This window comes from Selaginella moellendorffii, unplaced genomic scaffold (assembly GCF_000143415.4).
Source record: "Selaginella moellendorffii unplaced genomic scaffold, v1.0 SELMOscaffold_110, whole genome shotgun sequence".
Lineage (NCBI taxonomy): Eukaryota > Viridiplantae > Streptophyta > Lycopodiopsida > Selaginellales > Selaginellaceae > Selaginella > Selaginella moellendorffii.
In genome coordinates, this window is record NW_003314371.1 from 485311 (window position 1) to 505445 (window position 20135).

At 47.9% G+C, this 20135-nt stretch overlaps 2 protein-coding genes across 2 annotated transcripts; both read left to right on the plus strand.

Moving 5' to 3' along the window:
* Positions 1 to 1490: 1490 nt before the first annotated feature.
* LOC9662908 lies at positions 1491 to 2397 on the plus strand. The gene is made up of 4 exons (XM_024664484.1): positions 1491 to 1854; positions 1913 to 1996; positions 2057 to 2287; positions 2354 to 2397. Exons 1-3 carry the CDS (start codon positions 1794 to 1796, stop codon positions 2236 to 2238), a joined length of 327 nt encoding a protein of 108 aa, XP_024520252.1. The 5' UTR covers positions 1491 to 1793; the 3' UTR covers positions 2239 to 2287; positions 2354 to 2397.
* A 9578-nt stretch (positions 2398 to 11975) lies between these two features.
* On the plus strand, positions 11976 to 13702 carry LOC9662910 (cytochrome P450 71A1). The gene is made up of 2 exons (XM_024664449.1): positions 11976 to 12885; positions 12946 to 13702. The coding sequence occupies exons 1-2, from the start codon at positions 12013 to 12015 to the stop codon at positions 13585 to 13587; spliced, it is 1515 nt and encodes a 504-aa protein (XP_024520217.1). The 5' UTR covers positions 11976 to 12012; the 3' UTR covers positions 13588 to 13702.
* Positions 13703 to 20135: the final 6433 nt, after the last annotated feature.

Consider the following 20135-nt stretch of genomic DNA (forward strand, 5'->3'; position numbering starts at 1 on the left):
GCGATTGCCTACTCCTTTTTTTCAGCATTCCTGCTAATTCTTTGCGGTTGATGTTTGGACAAATGTCACGAGGCGACAAATTGTTGTCTCCTGGAGGAACTCGTCAGAGCTGTCCGCTTTCTCCAGCTTGCACCTTCCTGCCTCGATCTTGATCAGGGTTTCTAGATCCAAGAGAAGAAAGAAAAGCTATTTGATTAGCGAACATGGTGACTAAACTCATGAAAGCAAAACAGGTAAGCTCCTCCTCTCTCGTCCTCTGCTTTTGATTATCGTGGGCTCCAAGTTCCTGCAGAAGCGCATGAAGGAAAGCCCGTATTACATCGGGCACAACACTACGACCAAACGCGCAGAGATCTCTCCCTATTCGGTGGACGTGGAGGATATCTATGAGACCCTCTACGTAAAGCAGAATGGAGGAGGAACAGCTGATCACTCGCCATACATCGCCACCCATGAGGAGGGAGAAAACATCCCCGACTTCATCCACATCAACCTGGAGAATGAAACTCCATCTCTACCCAAGCTGAGCAGGCAATACAGCACGAAGCAGCACTCGATCACGAATGCCTCGCAGGCTGCTAGTGACACTTTCGAGCGAGGGGGAGAAATCCACTCACGCTTCGAGCTCAGCATCGATCAGGCCGACGCCTCAAACTCTTCGTCCACCATCGGCAGAGCTCCACCAGTCTCGTCCGAGAGCTTTGAGGCTGTGTTTAGGCCGAGGAACAACGTCAGCCGGCTGCTCACGAGCTGTGCCATGAGCAGCACCCGGAATGCTCTCACCGTCTCGGGTGTGGCCGCGGCTTTCTACAACGGGGGATGGCTCCCTCCAGCTCCAGCACCCGATCATAACGTTCTTGGGATCAACGAGTTTATCGCCGAGGTGAGAGGCGAGATTGAGTCCGGATTGCCAGGACGCTCCTTGACTGTCGTCCTCGGCAGCTATTTCCCAGGTGATGGTTACACTTACGAGCTGGTTTTCTCTGTAGCTCTTCATTGTGGTTGTTTATCAGACCTGGATTCTGTGGTTTCAACGATTGCTTACGCTTACTTCCTTCACACCAAGCGAGAATCACAAAACCAATGCATTGTACCCGTCGTCAACATGAAGAGGAGTGATCTCCAAATCCACACGGAAATAGATTGGCTGTTTAAGGCAGTGCAGCTCGATGTCGAGTCCCTCGTTTTCTCGGATGAAGTGTGTTGTTGCCATCCTTTTTTATTTCCTTGATTTTTTATTCTTTTGTGTTGCCAGATTAGCTTAACGTATTACCATCGATTTGGTAATCTCAGGCTTGTCTTAGTGGATCATAACAAGCTCGAACCCGTCCATGAGGTACGTAATTTCAAAATATTTTATGTTTTGAATTTCAAGTTTGTCACGCAGAGCTTAGGTGATGTGATCGTTGAAACGCTTGAACACAGCATGGTACTATAGATAATTAACTGTACTACAAAACTAATATTCTTTTCACTTTTAGTTTCAGACAGAAAATAAGATCCCACAGGTGCTTCTGGCTTGATCTTTGTTTTTATTACAAAATGGTTTTGTGATTTCTGGCTTTTCTATCATATGAAAGGTTGGCTCGTTGTGCACTTTGGTCGCGGAGAAATTCGCCTCCGAGGCTCCCAAGCTTTTACAAGGAAGAGGTTTGAGTCGACTTTTGGTAATGAGCTACAAATCCATGTCCGAGCTTTGTCTGATGGAAAAATGTGTGTAGCTCGCTGGAATTTTGATCGACACTTGCAACCTTGACTTGTCCATTGGCCAGTGCTCAAGCAGAGACGTCGCCATGGCAACTCTGCTCTTGAATGGGGCGGGACGCTATGGTCGCAATGGTTTCTTCAAAATGCGTAAGTATGCTTTACTTCCGTGCTCCTCCTCTCATGATGTTTCACTTCGTCTCGTCAGTCCGGAAGAGAGTATCAGATTTGTCCGTGTTGAGCCCCAGGGAGATTCTCAACAAACAGATCGAAGTCTGGACTTCGGCAGCAGGTTTGCATATGTTTGTCTATGTACTTGTTTGATCGGTTTCGATTCGTTCATGGCCTGCAGGTAGCTCGGGAAGAATAGCAAGGATCGGGATGTGCTCCATGGGCATTGCTTTGAGCAGGTTCCTCACTGTTGAAACGGGAGTTTCCGACGAGCTCGTCCACCTCCAAAGTAACTTTTTCGGTTCTTGTTCTTTTGGTTTCAAGGGTGACATGAAAACGTTCAACAGGATCCAAAAAACTTGACATCTTGCTGGTTCTTACGAGCTACTATGACAAATCCGACAAGTTTAAGGTGCTGCTCTTCTTTTTTTTTTTTTTTTTTTTTTTTTGCAAGTATAAATAATCTCCTTGTGACCAGCGCGAGCTTCTCATAGCCACTGAGGGCGAAGGACTGCTCCAAACACTAGTCGAATCTTACAACACCGCAGCACTGCAGCTCCACCCGATGGATATCATAGGCAGGAAAAAAAAAATCTTTATTTTTTTGCTCTAACACTTCTGTCATGAAGGATTGGGGCCATACACAAAGGCGTTTTCGCAAGGAAATATCACCATTTCTGGAGCTCAAGTTCGTCACATCACTAAAGGCCTTTTCAGCAGTTGCTGAGTTGAGTTTTTTGTGGATTCTTTCTAAAAGCTGATAAAGTTTCACTGAAATGAGATATGCATTTTTCCTTGTCGGCATCCATGTGCACAGGCTTCGCAAGCATCACGAGCGCAGCCGGGTTGCCAGGACTGAGCTTGAGAATCTCTTTTGCTGCTCTGTTTATCTGAGAAGAATCGGTAGAGCTCCTGAGCAGGGACATCCAGTCGAGCGCATCAGCCTCGTAAGGCATGCTCCACACGAGCTCCTCGGCCTCACGAAAGTATTTCGCTCGGGAAAGCAAGTCCACCATGCACGAGTAGTGCTGCTTGCTGGCTTCGAGGCCGTAGTCGAAGCTCATGGACGCAAAAAAAGACTTTCCAGAGTAGAGCTTGCCATCGTGACTGCACGCAATGAGCACGGACGCAAAGCACGCGTCGTTGGGAGTATTCACCAAGTTGATCGAGCAAAAAATCCGCGGAGCTTCGCCCCAGCGGCCACTATGGCAGTAGGCCGCGAGGAGAGATCCCCACGACACAACGTCGTCGCTCTCTGGCTTGCGATGGAACAGTCGACGAGCACTCGCGAGGTAGCCGAGCTGAGCGTAGGCCGCGAGCATCACGTTCCAGCACACAGTGTCCCGCTGGGGAATCACGTCGAAAACTTCTCTTGCCTCTCGGATCTGCCCGCTTCGAATGTAAGCCACGAGCAAGCAAGTCCACGAGACGATGTTTGGCTGCTCGCCACCGGGTATGGAATCCAGAACTCTCTTCGAATCGCGGGCATGGCCTTTGTTAGAGTACGCGGACAGAAGAGCTGTCCAGGAAACCAAGCTCCGCTCCGGCATCTCGGTGAAGGCCTTTCTAGCCTCCTCGATATGCCCTCTCCGGGCATACGCATCCAGCCTCGTGTTCCATGAGACGAGGTCTCGCTCCGGCATCGCCGAAAACATGGCTTCCACGGCTTCCATCTCCACGTTTTCGCAGCGAGCAAGCGCCGCGACCATGGAGTTCCAGGACACAATGTTCCTCTGTGGCATTCGCCGGAACACGGCTCTTGCTCTCTCGATATGCCCGATCTGGGCATATCCACTCAGCAAGGAGTTCCAGGACACGAGATTACGCTCTATCATCTCATCAAATGTGAGCTCTAGAGCCTCAATAATTCCAGCCCGTGCATAGAGCGCTAGCATGCAATTGCCAGAGACTAGATCGTGGAAGGGCATTCGGGTGCTAAAGAAAATCTCAGCTTTGTGGTGGAGCGCGCTTTGGGAGTACGCTGCCAGCATAGAGTTCCAAGAGACGATGTCGCGCTCCTCCATTTCAGCGAATACACGAGCCGCCTTCTCGACTTCCCGTGCCTGAACAAATGCCGCAAGCAAAGAGTTCCACGAAACCAAATCCCTCTCTGGCATCATCGTATAAAACATTATCACTGCTTGATCTATGCCTTTCGAGGAATACGCGGATAGAAGGCAATTCCACGAGAACATATTCCTTTCTGGCATTGTATCAAACACCTCCTTGGCCTCTTCCAAATGCCCAGACTGGGCAAGTGCCGAGACTATTAACGTTCCAGACACTAAGTCCCTTGATGGCATTTCGTCATAGATTCTTTTGGCATCGAGAATCATCTTGCTTCCACAGTAAGCAGCTAGCATTGACGTCCATGAGACCATGTCCCTCATGGGCATCTCGTCAAATATTTTCTTTGCAGATTCAATGTGGCCGTTCTGGGCATAAGCAGAGAGCAGTGATGTCCACGACACCAAGTCATGCTCCGGACTTTGGACAAAAACCCTCCAAGCATCGACCAGTTGCCCATTCTTGAGGTAAGCATCCAGCATCAAGTACCAGGAGAAAGCATCTTTGGAATCGATGGAATCAAAAACTTGTCGTGCTAGAGCAGGACTTCCAACACGTCCGTACATGCGAATGAGCTTGTTGTGGATCCGAACGTCCACCGCAGTGTGGATTTTGCCAAGAGTGTGGCTACTGATGTACTGGTGGATGTTCCTGGCATCGTCTAACCCATTGCAAGAATCGATGAGCTTGAAACACTCGTTCCTATTGAAGTTGCCACCCTTGATGAGCTCCACACAAGTTCTACACATCAGAAAACTTGAAAGCTTTATTTCGGTTTGTGGATCTTATCATGCTTCATCGCAAGATCTACAGAACAATCCAAATTCCATGACCAGACTCGCCATCATTCACTCCATAACGAGAACTAATGAAGTGGAACTTGAGGTTGTTTGGAACGCACAGCTTGAGGATCTGAAGGTAGCTCACAAGCTCGGCATTGCCAGAAGCCACAGCGTTCCTCATCACAACGTCGTAGTAATGCGTCACCTCGCGTTCCTTCTCCTGGATCATTGCACAGGTTCTGTCCACCGATTCCTGGAACGTGTTGATACTGGGATCCAAGAGCAACTGCAAGGACGCGATGCTTCTCAGTGGCTTTTTGGCGCGCAGCTCCGCGGGGAAGGAGATAACGTCGTTGACAAGGAGGACGTGATCGTTGATGGCGTTCTGGAGCGCCAGGTAGTCCCGCGACTCCAAATCGCTGTCTGGGAGCGCAATCTCCAGCGACATCTCGATGAATGGGAAGCAGGGGAGGAGGAAGCAATCGAGCCTCCTGCGGGCCAAGTAGCTCTCGACCGTCGACGCCGATTGTGCTAGAGAAAGGACGCTCCGGTCCATGAAGGCAGCGTAGGCCTCCATCTGCGCGACCCAGTGCGCGTACACCCGGGGAGCCATGGATGATCGCAGGCGCGGAATGAGGTCCGCGCAGAACTCGAGCGATGGATGGACTGGATCGCGATGTGGGTGTGTCCCATGGAGGATGCCCTGGAAGGTCTCCAGGAACTCCTCCCGGGGGGCGCCACCGGGGGACTCGTCCTCGAGGAGATCATCCAGCATGGTTCCAAACCACGCGAACTTGCCGCAGAGGACGGCGCTTTCGGTGGATCCGCACAGCACGAGCATGCTCATGTAGAGCGGGATTCGCATGCGCTCCAGGGAGAGCTTTTGGGCATCGCTCATGCTGGGATTGATGAATGGGAATGCCCACTCGTTCGCGAGCTTGGCAACCAGCTTGTGGTCGGGATCCCAGGCGCTGGAGGGGATGGAGCAGCGAATGGGCGGCAAATAGAACCTCTTTAGCCCCAGGTGGTGTTCCATGGCGGGAATCTTCTCCACAACAAATGCCATGACCATTAGGGGATCGTGGAGGAGGACATTTATAGTCACCATGGCAAAGTTCGTTTCGAGAAATGCATAATGCAGTAGCTTTCACTTACGTGGCTACCCCCTTGCCACGTTCATTCTTCGCTCTCTCTGGTACATGATGTTGTGACGCGCGCCAGGAAACCTGGTATGGGGTACCTTGTCCAGGATGAGCGCAAGAACAGCGTCCGGTAGGCTGTCAATGGTGGTGCCCTGAAGATGTGGACCTTGGACGTCCATCCGGTTAGAATTTCCCTAGCCATGATCCTTTATCCTTTATCCTTTATAGCGTCGCTAAATATTAATTTGTCATGCTTAATCACGCCCAGCCCTAAATGGTTAACGATTAAATTTAAATGAGCTATAATTTATAACTATAGCTTATACTTTTTGTGATCTTATTGAGAGAATTAACAATATACTAGAAAATCCAAATAAAAGGGGGTGCTGAATTGTGCATTCTACCCCACTGGACATTGCTAATGGAGTATCGACTTTGTACTGAATGCTTGAAAATTCTATCGCAGTGGCTGGAATATTGAAAGAAAAGTTTCATGCTCGTGTTTTCTCACCCCTCATTGAGATGGATCCCACACTTGGTGTCGTTGTAAGCTCTCTCCTCCTTTTTATCCTGGCCGTCGTGATAATCAGCTACAAATCCAGAGTGACTTCTCCACCAGGGCCATGGGGATTGCCCTTGATTGGCCACCTCCACTTGCTAGCGGGAATGCCATTCCACCAAGCGCTGCAATCCATGTCACACCATTGTGCGCCAGCCATGGGCAGGCGCTGGATTTGAGGAAGACCCTGTCGGTGTTCATATTCAACAGCATAACCGGCTCCATCATGAGCAAACGGTACCTCAGCCACGAGCAACTTCGTGCCTTGGTACTTGAGATGGCTTGACTGGAAGACTCCGGGATTGAGACGCCTTCATGCAAAGCTGGATAAGTTCTTGCAAATGGTTGTGGAAGAACACAAGAAGAGCACCCGAGAGAAGAAGGACTTCCTTGACATCCTGCTCAAGGCTTTCGGAGAGGAGGAAGCTTATGCAAAAGCTAATCTGTTGGTACGTGCGTGAGGATGAAGGACAAGATAGTGCTTCTGATATTCACATTCTTTCTTTCAGGAATTGATGGTGGCAGGAACTGAAACTTCCGTCACTGGGACCGAGTGGCTCATGGCAGCTGATCCAGGAGCCCCGGATCCTGAAAAGAGCCCAGCCAGAGCCTCACAATGCCGTGAGCAACAGGCGGATGGTGCAAGAATCAGACCTCTTCAAGCTCGGCTACCTCGACGCCATCATCAAGGAGTCACTCAGGCGCTACCCAATAGTCCCGATCCACATCCACGAGTGCCAAGGACAAGCTACGACGTCCCAAAAGGAACCATCAGTGCAGCTCGATGTCGAGTCCCTTGTTTTCTTGGATGAAGTGTGTTGTTGCCATCCTTTTTTATTTCCTTGATTTTTTATTCTTTTGTGTTGCCAGATTACCTTAACGTATTACCATCGATTTGGTAATCTCAGGCTTGTCTTAGTGGATCATAACAAGCTCGAACCCGTCCACGCGGTACTTAATTTCAAAATATTTTTATGTTTTGATTTTCAAGATTGTCGGGCAGAGCTTAAGTGATGTGATCGTAGAAACGCTTGAACACAGCATGGTACTATAGATAATTAACTGTACTACGAAACTAATATTCTTCTCACTTTTACTTTCAGACTGAAAATAAGATCCCCCAGGTGCTTCTGGCTTGATCTTTGTTTTTATTACAAAATGATTTCGCGATTTTTCTCTTTTCTATCATATGAAAGGTTGGCTCGTGCTGCACTTTGGTCGCGGAGAAATTCGCCTCCGAGGCTCCCAAGCTTTTACAAGAGGCTTGAGTCGACTTTTGGTAATGAGCTACAAATCCATGTCCGAGCTTTGTCTGATGGAAAAATGTGTATAGCTCGCTGGAATTTTGATCGACACTTGCAACCTTGACTTGTCCATTGGCCAGTGCTCAAGCAGAGACGTCGCCATGGCAACTCTGCTTTTGAATGGGGCGGGACGCTATGATCGCAATGGTTTCTTCAAAATGCGTAAGTATGCTTTACTTCCGTGCTCCTCCTCTCATGATGTTTCACTTCGTCTCGTCAGTCCGGAAGAGAGTATCAGACTTGTCCGTGTTGAGCCCCAGGGAGATTCTCAACAAACAGATCGAAGTCTGGACTTCGGCAGCAGGTTTGCATATGTTTGTCTATGTACTTGTTTGATCGGTTTCGATTCGTTCATGGCCTGCAGGTAGCTCGGGAAGAATAGCAAGGATCGGGATGTGCTCCATGGGCATTGCTTTGAGCAGGTTCCTCACTGTTGAAACGGGAGTTTCCGACGAGTTCCTCCACCTCCAAAGTAAAAATTTCGGTTCTTCTTCTTTTGGTTTCAAGGATGACATGAAAACGTTCAACAGGATCCAAAAAACTTGACATCTTGCTGCTTCTTACGAGCTACTATGACAAATCCGACAAGTTTAAGGTGCTGCTCTTTTTTTCTTTTTCTTTTTTTTTTTGCAAGTATAAATAATCTCCTTGTGACCAGCGCGAGCTTCTCATAGTCACTTAGGGCGAAGGACTGCTCCAAACACTAGTCGAATCTTACAACACCGCAGCACTGCAGCTCCACCCGATGGATTTCATAGGCAGGAAGAAAAAATTCTCTTTTTTTTGCACTAACACTTCTGTCATGCAGGATTGGGGCCATACACAAAGGCGTTTTCCCAAGGAAATATCACCATTTCTGGAGCTCAAGTTCGTCACATCACTAAAGGCCTTTTCACGAGGCAGAGTTGAGTTTTTTGTGAAGCGGAGCTTGGTTTCCTGGACAACTCTCCTGTCCGCGTACTCTAACAAAGGCCATGCCCGCGATTCGAAGAGAGTTCTGGATTCCATACCCGGTGGCGAGCAGCCAAACAGCGTCTTGTGGACTTGCTTGCTCGTGGCTTACATTCGAAGCGGGCAAATCCGAGAGGCAAAAGAAGTTTTCGACGTGATTCCCCAGCGAGACACCGTGTGCTGGAACGTGATGCTCGCGGCCTACGCTCAGCTCGGCTACCTCGCGAGTGCTCGTCGACTGTTCCATCGCAAGCCAGAGAGCGACGACGTTGTGTCGTGGGGATCTCTCCTCGCGGCCTACTGCCATAGTGGCCGCTGGGGCGAAGCTCCGCGGATTTTTTGCTCGATCAACTTGGTGAATACTCCCAACGACGCGTGCTTTGCGTCCGTGCTCATTGCGTGCAGTCACGATGGCAAGCTCTACTCTGGAAAGTCTTTTTTTGCGTCCATGAGCTTCGACTACGGGCTCAAAGCCAGCAAGCAGCACTACTCGTGCATGGTGGACTTGCTTTCCTGAGCGAAATACTTTCGTGAGGCCGAGGAGCTCGTGTGGAGCATGCCTTACGAGGCTGATGCGCTCGACTGGATGTGCCTGCTCAGGAGCTCTACCGATTCTTCCCAGATAAACAGAGCAGCAAAAGAGATTCTCAAGCTCAGTCCTGGCAACCCGGCTGCGCTCGTGATGCTTGCGAAGCCTGTGCACATGGATGCCGACAAGGAAAAATGCATATCTCATTCCAGTGAAACTTTTATGAGCTTTTAACCTCCTCGATATGCCCTCTCCGGGCATACACATCAAGCCTCGTGTTCCAGGAGACGAGGATCGCCGTAAACATGGCTTCCACGGCTTCCATATCCACGTTTTCACAGCGACCAAGCGCCGCGACCATGGAGTTCCAGGACAAATGTTCCTCTGTGGCATTCGCCGGAACACGGCTCTTGCTTTCTCGATATGCCCGATCTGGGCATATCCACTCAACAAGGAGTTCCAGGACACGAGATTACGCTCTATCATCTCATCAAATGTGACCTCTAGAGCCTCAATGATTCCAGCCCGTGCATAGAGCGCTAGCATGCAATTGCCAGAGACTAGATCGTGGAAGGGCATTCGAGTGCTAAAGAAAATCTCAGCTTTGTGGAGGTGCGCGCTTTGGGAGTACGCTGCCAGCATAGAGTTCCAAGAGAAGATGTCACGCTCCTCCATTTCAGCGAATACACGAGCCGCCTTCTCGACTTCCCGTGCCTGAACAAAGCAAAGAGTTCCACGAAACCAAATCCCTCTCTGGCATCATCGTATAAAAATTTATCTCTGCTTGATCTATACCTTTCGAGGAATACGCGGATAGAAGGCAATTCCACGAGAACATATTCCTTTCTGGCATTGTATCAAATACATCCTTGGCCTCTTCCAAATGCCCACCCTGGGCAAGTGCCGAGACTATTAACGTTCCGGACACAATCCCTTGATGGCATTTCGTCGTAGATACTTTTGGCATCGAGAATCATCTTGCTTCTACAGTAAGCAGCTAGCATTGACGTCCATGAGACCATGTCCCTCATGGGCATCTCGTCAAATATTTTCTTTGCAAATTCAACCTGTCCGTTCTGGGCATAAGAAGAGAGCAGTGATGTCCACGACACCAAGTCATGCTCCAGACTTTGGACAAAAACCATCCAAGCATCGACTAGTTGCCCATTCTTGAGGTAAGCATCCAGCATCAAGTACCAGGAGAAAGCATCTTTGGAATCGATGGAATCAAAAACTTTTCGCGCTAGAGCAGGACTTCCAACACGCCCGTCCATGCGAATGAGCTTGTTGTGGATCCGAACGTCCACCGCAGTGTGGACTTTGCCAAGAGTGTGGCCGCTGATGTGCTGGTGGATGTTCTTGGCATCGTCTAACCCATTGCAAGAATCGATGAGCTTGAAACACTCGTTCCTATTGAAGTTGCCACCCTTAATGAGCTCCACACAAGTTCTACACATCAGAAAACTTGAAAGCTTTATTTCGGTTTGTGGATCTTATCATGCTTCATCGCAAGATCTACAGAACAATCCAAATTCCATGACCAGACTCGCCATCATTCACTCCATAACGAGAACTAATGAAGTGGAACTTGAGGTTGTTTGGAACGCACATCTTGAGGATCTCAAGGTAGCTCACAAGCTCGGCATTGCCAGAAGCCACAGCGTTCCTCATCACAACGTCGTAGTAATGCGTCACCTCGCGTTCCTTCTCCTGGATCATTGCACAGGTCCTGTCCACCGAGTCTTGGAACGTGTTGATGCTGGGATCCAAGAGCAACTGCAAGGACGCGATGCTTCTCAGTGGCTTTTTGGCGCGCAGCTCCGCGGGGAAGGAGATAACGTCGTTGACAAGGAGGACGTGATCGTTGATGGCGTTCTGGAGCGCCAGGTAGTCCCGCGACTCCAAATCGCTGTCCGGGAGCGCAATCTCCAGCGACATCTCGATGAATGGGAAGCAGGGGAGGAGGAAGCAATCGAGCCTCCTGCGGGCCAAGTAGCTCTCGACCGTCGATGCCGATTGTGCTAGAGAAGGGACGCTCCGGTCCATGGAGGCAGCGTAGGCCTCCATCTGCGCGACCCAGTGCGCGTACACCCGGGGAGCCATGGATGATCGCAGGCGCGGAATGAGGTCGGCGCAGAACTCGAGCGATGGATGGACTGGATCGCGATGTGGGTGCGTCCCGTGGAGGATGCCCTGGAAAGCCTCCAGGAACTCCTCCCGGGGGGCGCCACCGGGGGACTCGTCCTCGAGGAGATCATCCAGCATGGTTCCAAACCACGCGAACTTGCCGCAGAGGACGGCGCTCTCGGTGGATCCGCACGGCACGAGCATGCTCATGTAGAGCGGGATTCGCATGCGGTCCAGGGAGAGCTTTTGGGCATCGCTCATGCTGGGATTGATGAATGGGAATGCCCACTCGTTCGCGAGCTTGGCAACCAGCTTGTGGTCGGGATGCCAGGCGCTGGAGGGGATGGAGCAGCGAATGGGCGGCAAATAGAACCTCTTTAGCCCCAGGAGGTGTTCCATGGCGGGAATCTTCTCCACAACAAATGCCATGACCATTAGGAGATCGTGGAGGACATTTTATAGTCGCCATATGGCAGACTTTGGTGGGGTGATATCGAATGCTTGAAAATGCTATAGCAGTGGCTCGATTGTCATTGTACGTCCCAGACGAAACATAGGGCGGCGGGACTATTGAAAAATGAGTTTCATGCTCGTGTTTTCTCACCCCTCGTTGAAAAAACCGCAATCCATTGTATTTAAGAAGGTGGCAGTCCAGTGTTACTAGCAGAAAAGAGAGATGGATCTCACACTTAGTGTCGTTGTAAGCTCTCTCCTCCTCCTTTTTATCCTGGCCGTCGTGATAATCAGCTACAAATCCAGAGTGACTTCTCCACCAGGGCCATGGGGATTGCCCTTGATTGGCCACCTCCACTTGCTAGCGAGAATGCCCCTCCACCGAGCGCTGCAATCCATGTCACAAAAGCACGGCCCCATTGTGTCCTTGAGCCTGGGAATGAGGCCAGCGATTCTCATATCAGCGCCAGCTCTGGCAAGAGAGCTCTTTACCTCGCAGGATGTGAATTTTCCATCCAAGCCATATACGAGTGTCTCAGAGCACATAGACTACAACTTTAGAAGCATCGGGACTGCCCCTTATGGCGAGTACTACAGCAGCATCCGGAAGCTGTGCCTGACGGAGCTCTTCACCGCCAGGAATATCGATTCGTTTTCATGGATTCGAAGAGAAGAGCTCTCGCATCTTTTGAGTGCAATTCTCAGCAGGGCCAGCCATGGGCAGGCGCTGGATTTGAGGAAGACCCTGTCGGTGTTCTCATTCAACAGCATAACCGGCGCCCTCATGAGCAAACGGTACCTCAGCCACGAGCATACCGGTGCGGCTAGCTCAAAGGAGGCCATGGAGTTCAAGAATTGGTTAATCGAAGTGTTGCAGCGTGTTATGGAGCCCTGTTTGAGCAACTTCGTGCCTTGGTACTTGAGATGGCTTGACTGGAAGACTCCTGGATTGAGACGCCTTCATGCAAAGGTGGATAAGTTCTTGCAAATGGTTGTGGAAGAACACAAGAAGAGCACCCGAGAGCAGAAGGACTTCCTTGACATCCTGCTCAAGGCTTTCGGAGAGGAGGAAGCTTATGCAAAAGCTAATCTGTTGGTACGTGTGTGAGGATGAAGAACAAGATAGTGCTTCTGATATTCATATTCTTTCTTTCAGGACTTGATGGTGGCAGGAACTGAAACTTCCGTCACTGGGACCGAGTGGCTTATGGCAGCAGTGATCCAGGAGCCCCGGATCCTGAAAAAAGCCCAGCAAGAGCTTCACGATGCCGTGGGCAACAGGCGGATGGTGCAAGAATCAGACCTCTCCAAGCTCGGCTACCTCGACGCCATCATCAAGGAGTCACTCAGGCGCTACCCAATAGTCCCGATCTACATCCGCGAGTGCCAAGGCCAAGCGTCAAAACTCGGGGGCTACGACGTCCCAAAAGGAACCATCGTGATCGTCAACTCGTGGGCGCTGGGAATGGACCCCGTGGTGTGGGAGAATCCCACACAATTCTTGCCGGAACGCTTCCTTGCGAGGTCCATCGACATCAAAGGCCAGGACTTTGAACTCCTTCCATTTGGATCTGGGCGGAGGAGATGCCCAGGGATGCCCTTGGGCCTAAGAACCATGAAGCTGCTCGTGGCAAATCTCATACATGGCTTTGACTGGAGTGTGGAGCCTGGGAAGATCCAATCCATGGAGGATTGCTTCAAATCTACTTGCATCATGAAGCATCCATTGCAGCTAGTGGTTACTCCAAGGCTGCCGAAAGATGCCTACACTACCCAAATACATGATTTCTTCATATAATAAGTTTTAATCTAGTAGTATATTAATATTAGTGTAGTGGAATTTTGGTAACTAATATTAGTGTAATAAATTTTAGTAATTGTTAGATTGATTTGAACCTGCATATAAGCTAAGGTTTCTGGGCTAATTGATATATATATTTTTTATATTCCATTTTCATATCCCTAAGGAGTGTACCATTGGTTCAATCATTTCACGATGATTACCACATATCATTCTTAGGATAATGCTCAACATTTACGTGAGTTTCTCATGTGTCTCCAAAGGATGGTTGTGGAGTGGTACAATGGTTTGAGCACAGCCATTCGTGGGGATTGGAGTGTTCTCCCAAAAATCTTCAAATGCACATTTAGATATACTAACGATTGTGATGATGCCTTCCAACAATTGTGTTGTCTTTGTCAAGGGCTATCTGAGTCTGTGATGCAATTTAGCATTAGTTTTTGAAGCCTCTTGCTTCATGCAAAGTCAAATATATTAGAGCGGATTAACTTAGAAATGTTATGGCTAGCACTTCATTAAGATTTTGTTGGACTTGTGCATGCACTTGCTCCAACCACCCTTGACGATGCTCTTCGCCTGGCACAATGTTATAAAACATTGCTTTTTCCACTTCTCGCTGCATGTCCTTTAGCTCCACTTCCTATGGGCAATGGTTCTATTTCAATAAAGGTTAATGTTGCTACTACTCAAGTCCAAGGACAAGTGCGAGGATGTGGTCGTGGCCGTGATGTTTGTTGCTAAGTGTGTGATGAAGTTGGTCACACTTATTGGTGTTGTCGGTGTTTTCCAAATTGGTGACTTCCATTTCCTGAATGGAGACTTTAGTGTCAATAATGTCCTATTGGTGTTACTATAGTGGAAGGTTTGGACACCAAGATGCATCTGGGAAACGAGGAGTCACCTGAGTAGTGGAAGAACCTTGCGTGAATAAGTTAATAACCCCTCCATCTTTCTTGCAAGAGTATCATCAAGGGGTTCACTTGGCACCAGTTCATCTAGTGTTTACTTTCTAAGCTCGTTTTTATAACTAGAGGTCTTCTATTATTCTCTCCATATTAGTTGATACAGGTTTGAGTTTATCTTCTATTGTTTGACCTGTTGCCACACGTTGCCATCTACATTTGCGTTGTGCAGCAGAGTCAGTTTTCATTCTTTATGGCAACGGCCGTACATATACATATGCACGGGATAAGGTGGATTTAGTTGTGGGTATGGGCAATTTCGAATTTGGGTTGCAGTCATTGTGGGTGGTGTCGAATCAAACTTTTGACTTCATCATTGGTATAGATTGGTTGTAATATAATCATGCTAAGTGTGACTTTGAGGCTTCTCCCCCTTGTCTCATACTTCTTTATATTTCATTTATTCCTCTCGCTTTTGTACCTTTACATCCCTTTGCTTCTACCTCTACTTCAATTACTTTTGTCTCCCTATTACTTCTTTCTATGTTTCCGTTTTGTTCCACTTTTCCCTTTTCCGATCCCTTTGACAATCTTTGTATTGCAGCGGTTGATCAACTCATAAAGGAGTATGCTGATCTTTTTGAATTTGACCTATCATCTGGGGCTAAGATTGCCACATGTCATCCGATTCTAACCAGGGATGCTTGTCTAATCAAAGTTCTTGTTTGTTATTAGTCACTTAAAGAGATCAAGATTTTGTGTACAAACGTCAAGGAGATGTTGGAAAAGGGTATTATTCTAAAGTCACGGAGTCCTTAGGCATGTGAACCTCATCTGGTGATAAAACTAGAAGGGAGTTTTCGTTTCTAAATCAACTATCACATTAAATGAAGTGACAATCCCGGATGTGTACCCTCTTCTTCACATTGTTGATTTTTTGGATCGTTTGGGAGAAGTCGTTGGTTCACCAAGCTAGATCTTGCTTCTGGGTATTGGCAAGTACTGATGGCTGAAGAAAATATTCCTAAGACTACTTTTTGTACATTGTTTGGTTTGTATGAGTTCTTGGTGATGTTGTTTAGTTTGAAAAATGCCTTAGCAACTTTTGAGGGGATGATGGATGAGGTTCTTTACGATATACCAGAGGTGACTGCTAACTTCATTAATGATATTTTGATCCACTCGAAGGGGATATAAGAAAAACACATCCATGATGTTTGTAAAGTGTTGGATTGGCTATGGGACATTGGTTTAATGCTGAAAAGGTTGAAGTGCGTGTTTGGGTCCAAAGACATGACTTATCTTGGGTACCATATTTCTCGTAAGGGTTTGCAAGTTGATCCTGACAAACTTGTGCTTTGAGACACAAATCCCTAAACCCCAAAGTGGAGCCAAAAGGGTGCCATGTGGTAGTGGCCGAAGCAAAAGCCAAACAAGCATAATACATTTGGACTAAAAGCTCCGACTTGAAAAGTCGAGAGTAGGAATGGAACTCCCAACAAAAGGCTCGAGGAATGAACTTGAAGCAAGCAATAAGTGAATCTTTAGAAAAAGGACACAAGAGGACCAACATATGATACGTGGAAGTGTCAAGATGGACCCGAGAGGGAGTCTAAAGAGTCCAAGATAGACCCAAGATGGAGTCCAAGATAGACCTGAGATGGACCCAAGATGGAGTCTGAGATGGAACCGAGACTGAGATTGAGATTGAGATCGAGACCGAGACCGAGTCTGAGACCGAGACCAAAACCAAGTTCGAGACCAAGTCCGAGACCGAGACCGAGACCAAGTCCGCGTCTGAGTCCGAGTTTGAGTCCGAGTCTGAGTGTGAGTGCGAATACTAATATAGGCTGTTGGGTGAAAGCCCAAAGCAATCGGTGCAAGGGGTTCTAAAAGTATAGTAGGGAGAGTGTGGGGGTTGGACCCCAGTGGAGCTAGTTTGGCCAGGAAAGGCCAATGTGACTCAGGAAGGCTATGCCCACATGTTGGGTGATGATATATCCATTGAGGAGTTCAAGGGTATAGTGAATACAGACTGACAAATGGGGTAGTTTGGTGAAGTGTTCAGAAGCCAACTCTAGTTCCCCCAGAAGATCAAATGGTCAATGCTCTCAATCCAAGCGTGGGTGGCACTACTTACTTGGATACCTAACATGGCTCAATAAAACCTTGTTCTAGCCCTATGGCTAGAGCACCCAAAGGTAGAAAATGGGGAGAGTACCCATGAGGCTCACGTAGGGCCACGGTGTTCTAAAATATTGTCCCAAAGTCCTAGACTGTGGAAAGGAAAAGGAACAATCCTCTAGGGTAGTGACAAAGGATACGGTCATATTATGAGGAAGTCCCATAGGACAATGGGACTTAATAGTCGGGCTTGTGGGCCTTGACCTAGTGGCAATGTTAGCAAGCATGGTCATAGACAAAAAGAAACTTGATAGGGACTGGAAAAGGGATATTGAGGAAGGCTGTTCCCCATGTCTGTGGGCATCCTAAAGATGCTAAAGAGTGGATCTGGAATGATTGCCTAGGAACAGATGACTTAGTCTTTGAGAGACAGGATTGTGATGTAGGTGGTGTTAAATCACTACTGTGACAAAAGTGAATGGGTATAGCGTTAGCATAACGGGTTGATATATCGATAATACCTTTGGGTGTCAGTCATGGGATCGGACACATGGAGCACTTGGACCAAGTGCAAAGTTGACTTATATGGATGCCATTCTCAGGGCAAGTTCGGAAGAAGACTTATCGAGGTTGTGAGTGATACTCCTCCAAGTGGTCGGAGGTGTGATTGAGTGACTAAAATAGAATAAAAAATTTAGTCACTTACATGTGGCTATTGTAAAGTTTCATACTCTAAAGTGTGTGAATGATGTGTAATACTTTCTAAACAAGGTGTAGTATCTCAGTTGTTTTATGGATCATCTTTTTGATTGCACTCCACCGTTGCAAGCATTGCTAAAGTCATCAATGTCATCTTTCATTTGGTCTACAGACTGTGAGCGGGCATTTATGAATCTCAAAGAGCTATTGATGACTCCTCCGGTTTTGGCATATCCTAACTACGCTCAACTGTTCATTTTGCACGTGGATGCTTCTGATATTGGTCTTGGAGGTGTGTTGATGCAAGAGAGTCTGAGTGTGCTTGGTCAGCGCTATCCCATTGCATACATCAACCGTATATTACAACCAGCGGAGGTGAACTCCTCCATGATAAAGGAGTGTTTAGTAGTACTGTAGGGTTTTGAGAAACTTGATGCATATCTATATAATTCTCGGACATTACTAAAAAGTGATCATGTTGCCATTACTTCATTATTAAAGCTGAAGAATTTAGTTGGTCAAGCTTCAGATATATGATTTTGATGTTGTTCATCACCCGGGAAGTTCTATGGCTGATGCTGACGCCATTTCTTGAGCTCCTCTTCCTTCTTCACTCTCTTCTCATGTTTCTGACGAGCCTATTGTTTTAGCATTTATGGATTTTCTAGACAAGGATTCTGTGCCATCGGCAGTTGTTGTATTTGACGTTTAGTGTCCACAAAGCCACACCAAGTATCCAAGTAGGTAGTGCCACCCACACTTGGACTAGGAGCATTTTCTCGGGGGAACTAGAGCCGGCTCTTGAACACTTCACCAAACTACCCTGCTTGTCAGTCCGTGTTCACTCTAGTCTTGGACTTCCTAGTGGGCAACTCATCACCCAACACTGGGTACAGCCTTTCTGGGCCAAATTGGCCTTTCCTGGCCAAACAAGCTCGACTATAGTCCTCCCCTTTACTATACTTTTGGAGCTCACCAAACCCCTAGGGTCTGGGAGATGAACGCTTTGGGCTTTCACCCTCTCGGACTCGAACTCGGACTCAGACTCGGACTCGGACTTGGACTTGGACTCAGACTCGGGCTCGGTCTTGGCCTCAGCCTCGGTCCCGGTCTCGTTCTCGACCTCAGACTCCATCTCGGGTCCTTCTCGGACTCCATCTCGGATTCCATCTCGGGTCCATCTCGGACTCCATCTCGGACTCCGTCTCGGTCCATCTTGGACTCCATCTCGGGTCCATCTCGGGTCCATCTCGGACTCCATCTCGGGTCCATCTCGGACTCCATCTCAGTCCATCTCGGACTCCATCTCAGACACTTCCATGTGTCATGTGTTGGTCCTTTTGGGTCCCTTTTTAGAGCCTCACTTATTGCTCACTTTGTGCTCATTCCTCGAGCACTTTGTTGGGAGTTCCATTCCCGCTCTCGACTTTTCAAGTTAGAGCTTTTGGTCCAAACGTGTTACGCTCGTTTGGCTTTCGCTTTGGCCACTACCATATGGCACCTTTCCGACTCCACTTTGGGCCTAGGGATTTTGTGTCTCACAACTCCACTACCCATAGACAAAGTTCGATGTCCTCATCGAACAGTAAACCCTTTTATAAAATAACACTCGCATGTATTACCATTTCCATCCTTGGCACCCAGCCAATATTTGTTTATGGTTTGACACCGAAGGCTCACCATGCCTTGTCCATCCTCTAAGGAGCATAGTCTCTCCAATATAGAGACTCACTCGACCACCTGGGGTGTTTTGATTCTTTTTATTGGTTCAATTCTTGCTAAACCCGTTAGAGACACCCTCTCTGACTCAATTCCACAACTCATTCTAGAGTAGTCTCAGATTCCATTAACATAACCTTTGCACTTTGGAACTTTTAATTTTGACTTCTTAGAGTCAATTTCCTAGCTATCTCCAACACCTTACGTTGCATATGGTGCAACTCCACTTCCCCATCCTAAGAAGTTCTTTACTTGAGGGCACCATCATCCTCTCTTCGATATCGTGCCACCTTTGGCACTAAGTTCCAGTTATTATAATTTGTGCTAGAGCTGCCCACGACTCTATCATTTGGCTACTTTACCGCTCCCTACCTTGGAGCTTCCACTTTTGCCAAATCGGAGCAATTGGGAATCCATTTTTGGAAACACATTGCCTTTCCCACAATTCGTTAGCACCCAACACATTAATGCTCTTGGCCTAACTTTGTGTTTTGGATTCTTTCCCAGAATTCCTATAGCTCTTTACTTAGCCACTAGTCTTTCACTCCTATCTTTGATTGCTGCACCTAATAATATCGGATCACTACCTCCATTCTTGAGGTATCCTTTCGGTTCCATAGTAAAAACTTTGCTTTGCTAAGTCTAGAGGGTGTTCACCCCTAGTATATCTTTTTAGGATTTTCTATTGTGGGCTCTATCCTTGGCCCAACTTGTGACATTCCCATGGGTCTCTTATAGAGACTACTTTCCTCAGACTCACTATACCATTGCATGGACACAACTTATTTCCCTTAGGTGCTCTTCCCATTTGGTCATCTTGACTAAGCCACACCATCTTAAACAGTTTAAATTAACACTTTGAACCAAGAACTTCATTCTTTAACCAATTAAGGACCTTGTCCTTATTTAGCCACAAGATCACCTAATGATCTCACCTTGGCACCTTAACAGAGTTGCCAATAGGTACTTGGTTTTTTAGACCTTCAAGTTGTTGATTATGACCCCGGGGGCATCCCCCACACTTGGTGGTGCACCCAAGCCAACCCATCCGGCCAAGGGTCCATAGCCACTGAGACTAGGTGTCCCCATCTCATTCACCAC

Excerpts from the sequence above, each read along its gene's own strand:
- LOC9662908 (XM_024664484.1), top strand. The coding sequence starts at position 1,794 with ATGGCAACTCTGCTCTTGAATGGGGCGGGACGCTATGGTCGCAATGGT. Across the intron at positions 1,855-1,912 it reads CAATGGTTTCTTCAAAATGC|TCCGGAAGAGAGTATCAGAT; the intron begins GTAAGTATGCTT and ends TCGTCTCGTCAG. Across the intron at positions 1,997-2,056 it reads AGTCTGGACTTCGGCAGCAG|GTAGCTCGGGAAGAATAGCA; the intron begins GTTTGCATATGT and ends CATGGCCTGCAG.
- LOC9662910 (XM_024664449.1), top strand. The coding sequence starts at position 12,013 with ATGGATCTCACACTTAGTGTCGTTGTAAGCTCTCTCCTCCTCCTTTTT. Across the intron at positions 12,886-12,945 it reads ATGCAAAAGCTAATCTGTTG|GACTTGATGGTGGCAGGAAC; the intron begins GTACGTGTGTGA and ends TCTTTCTTTCAG.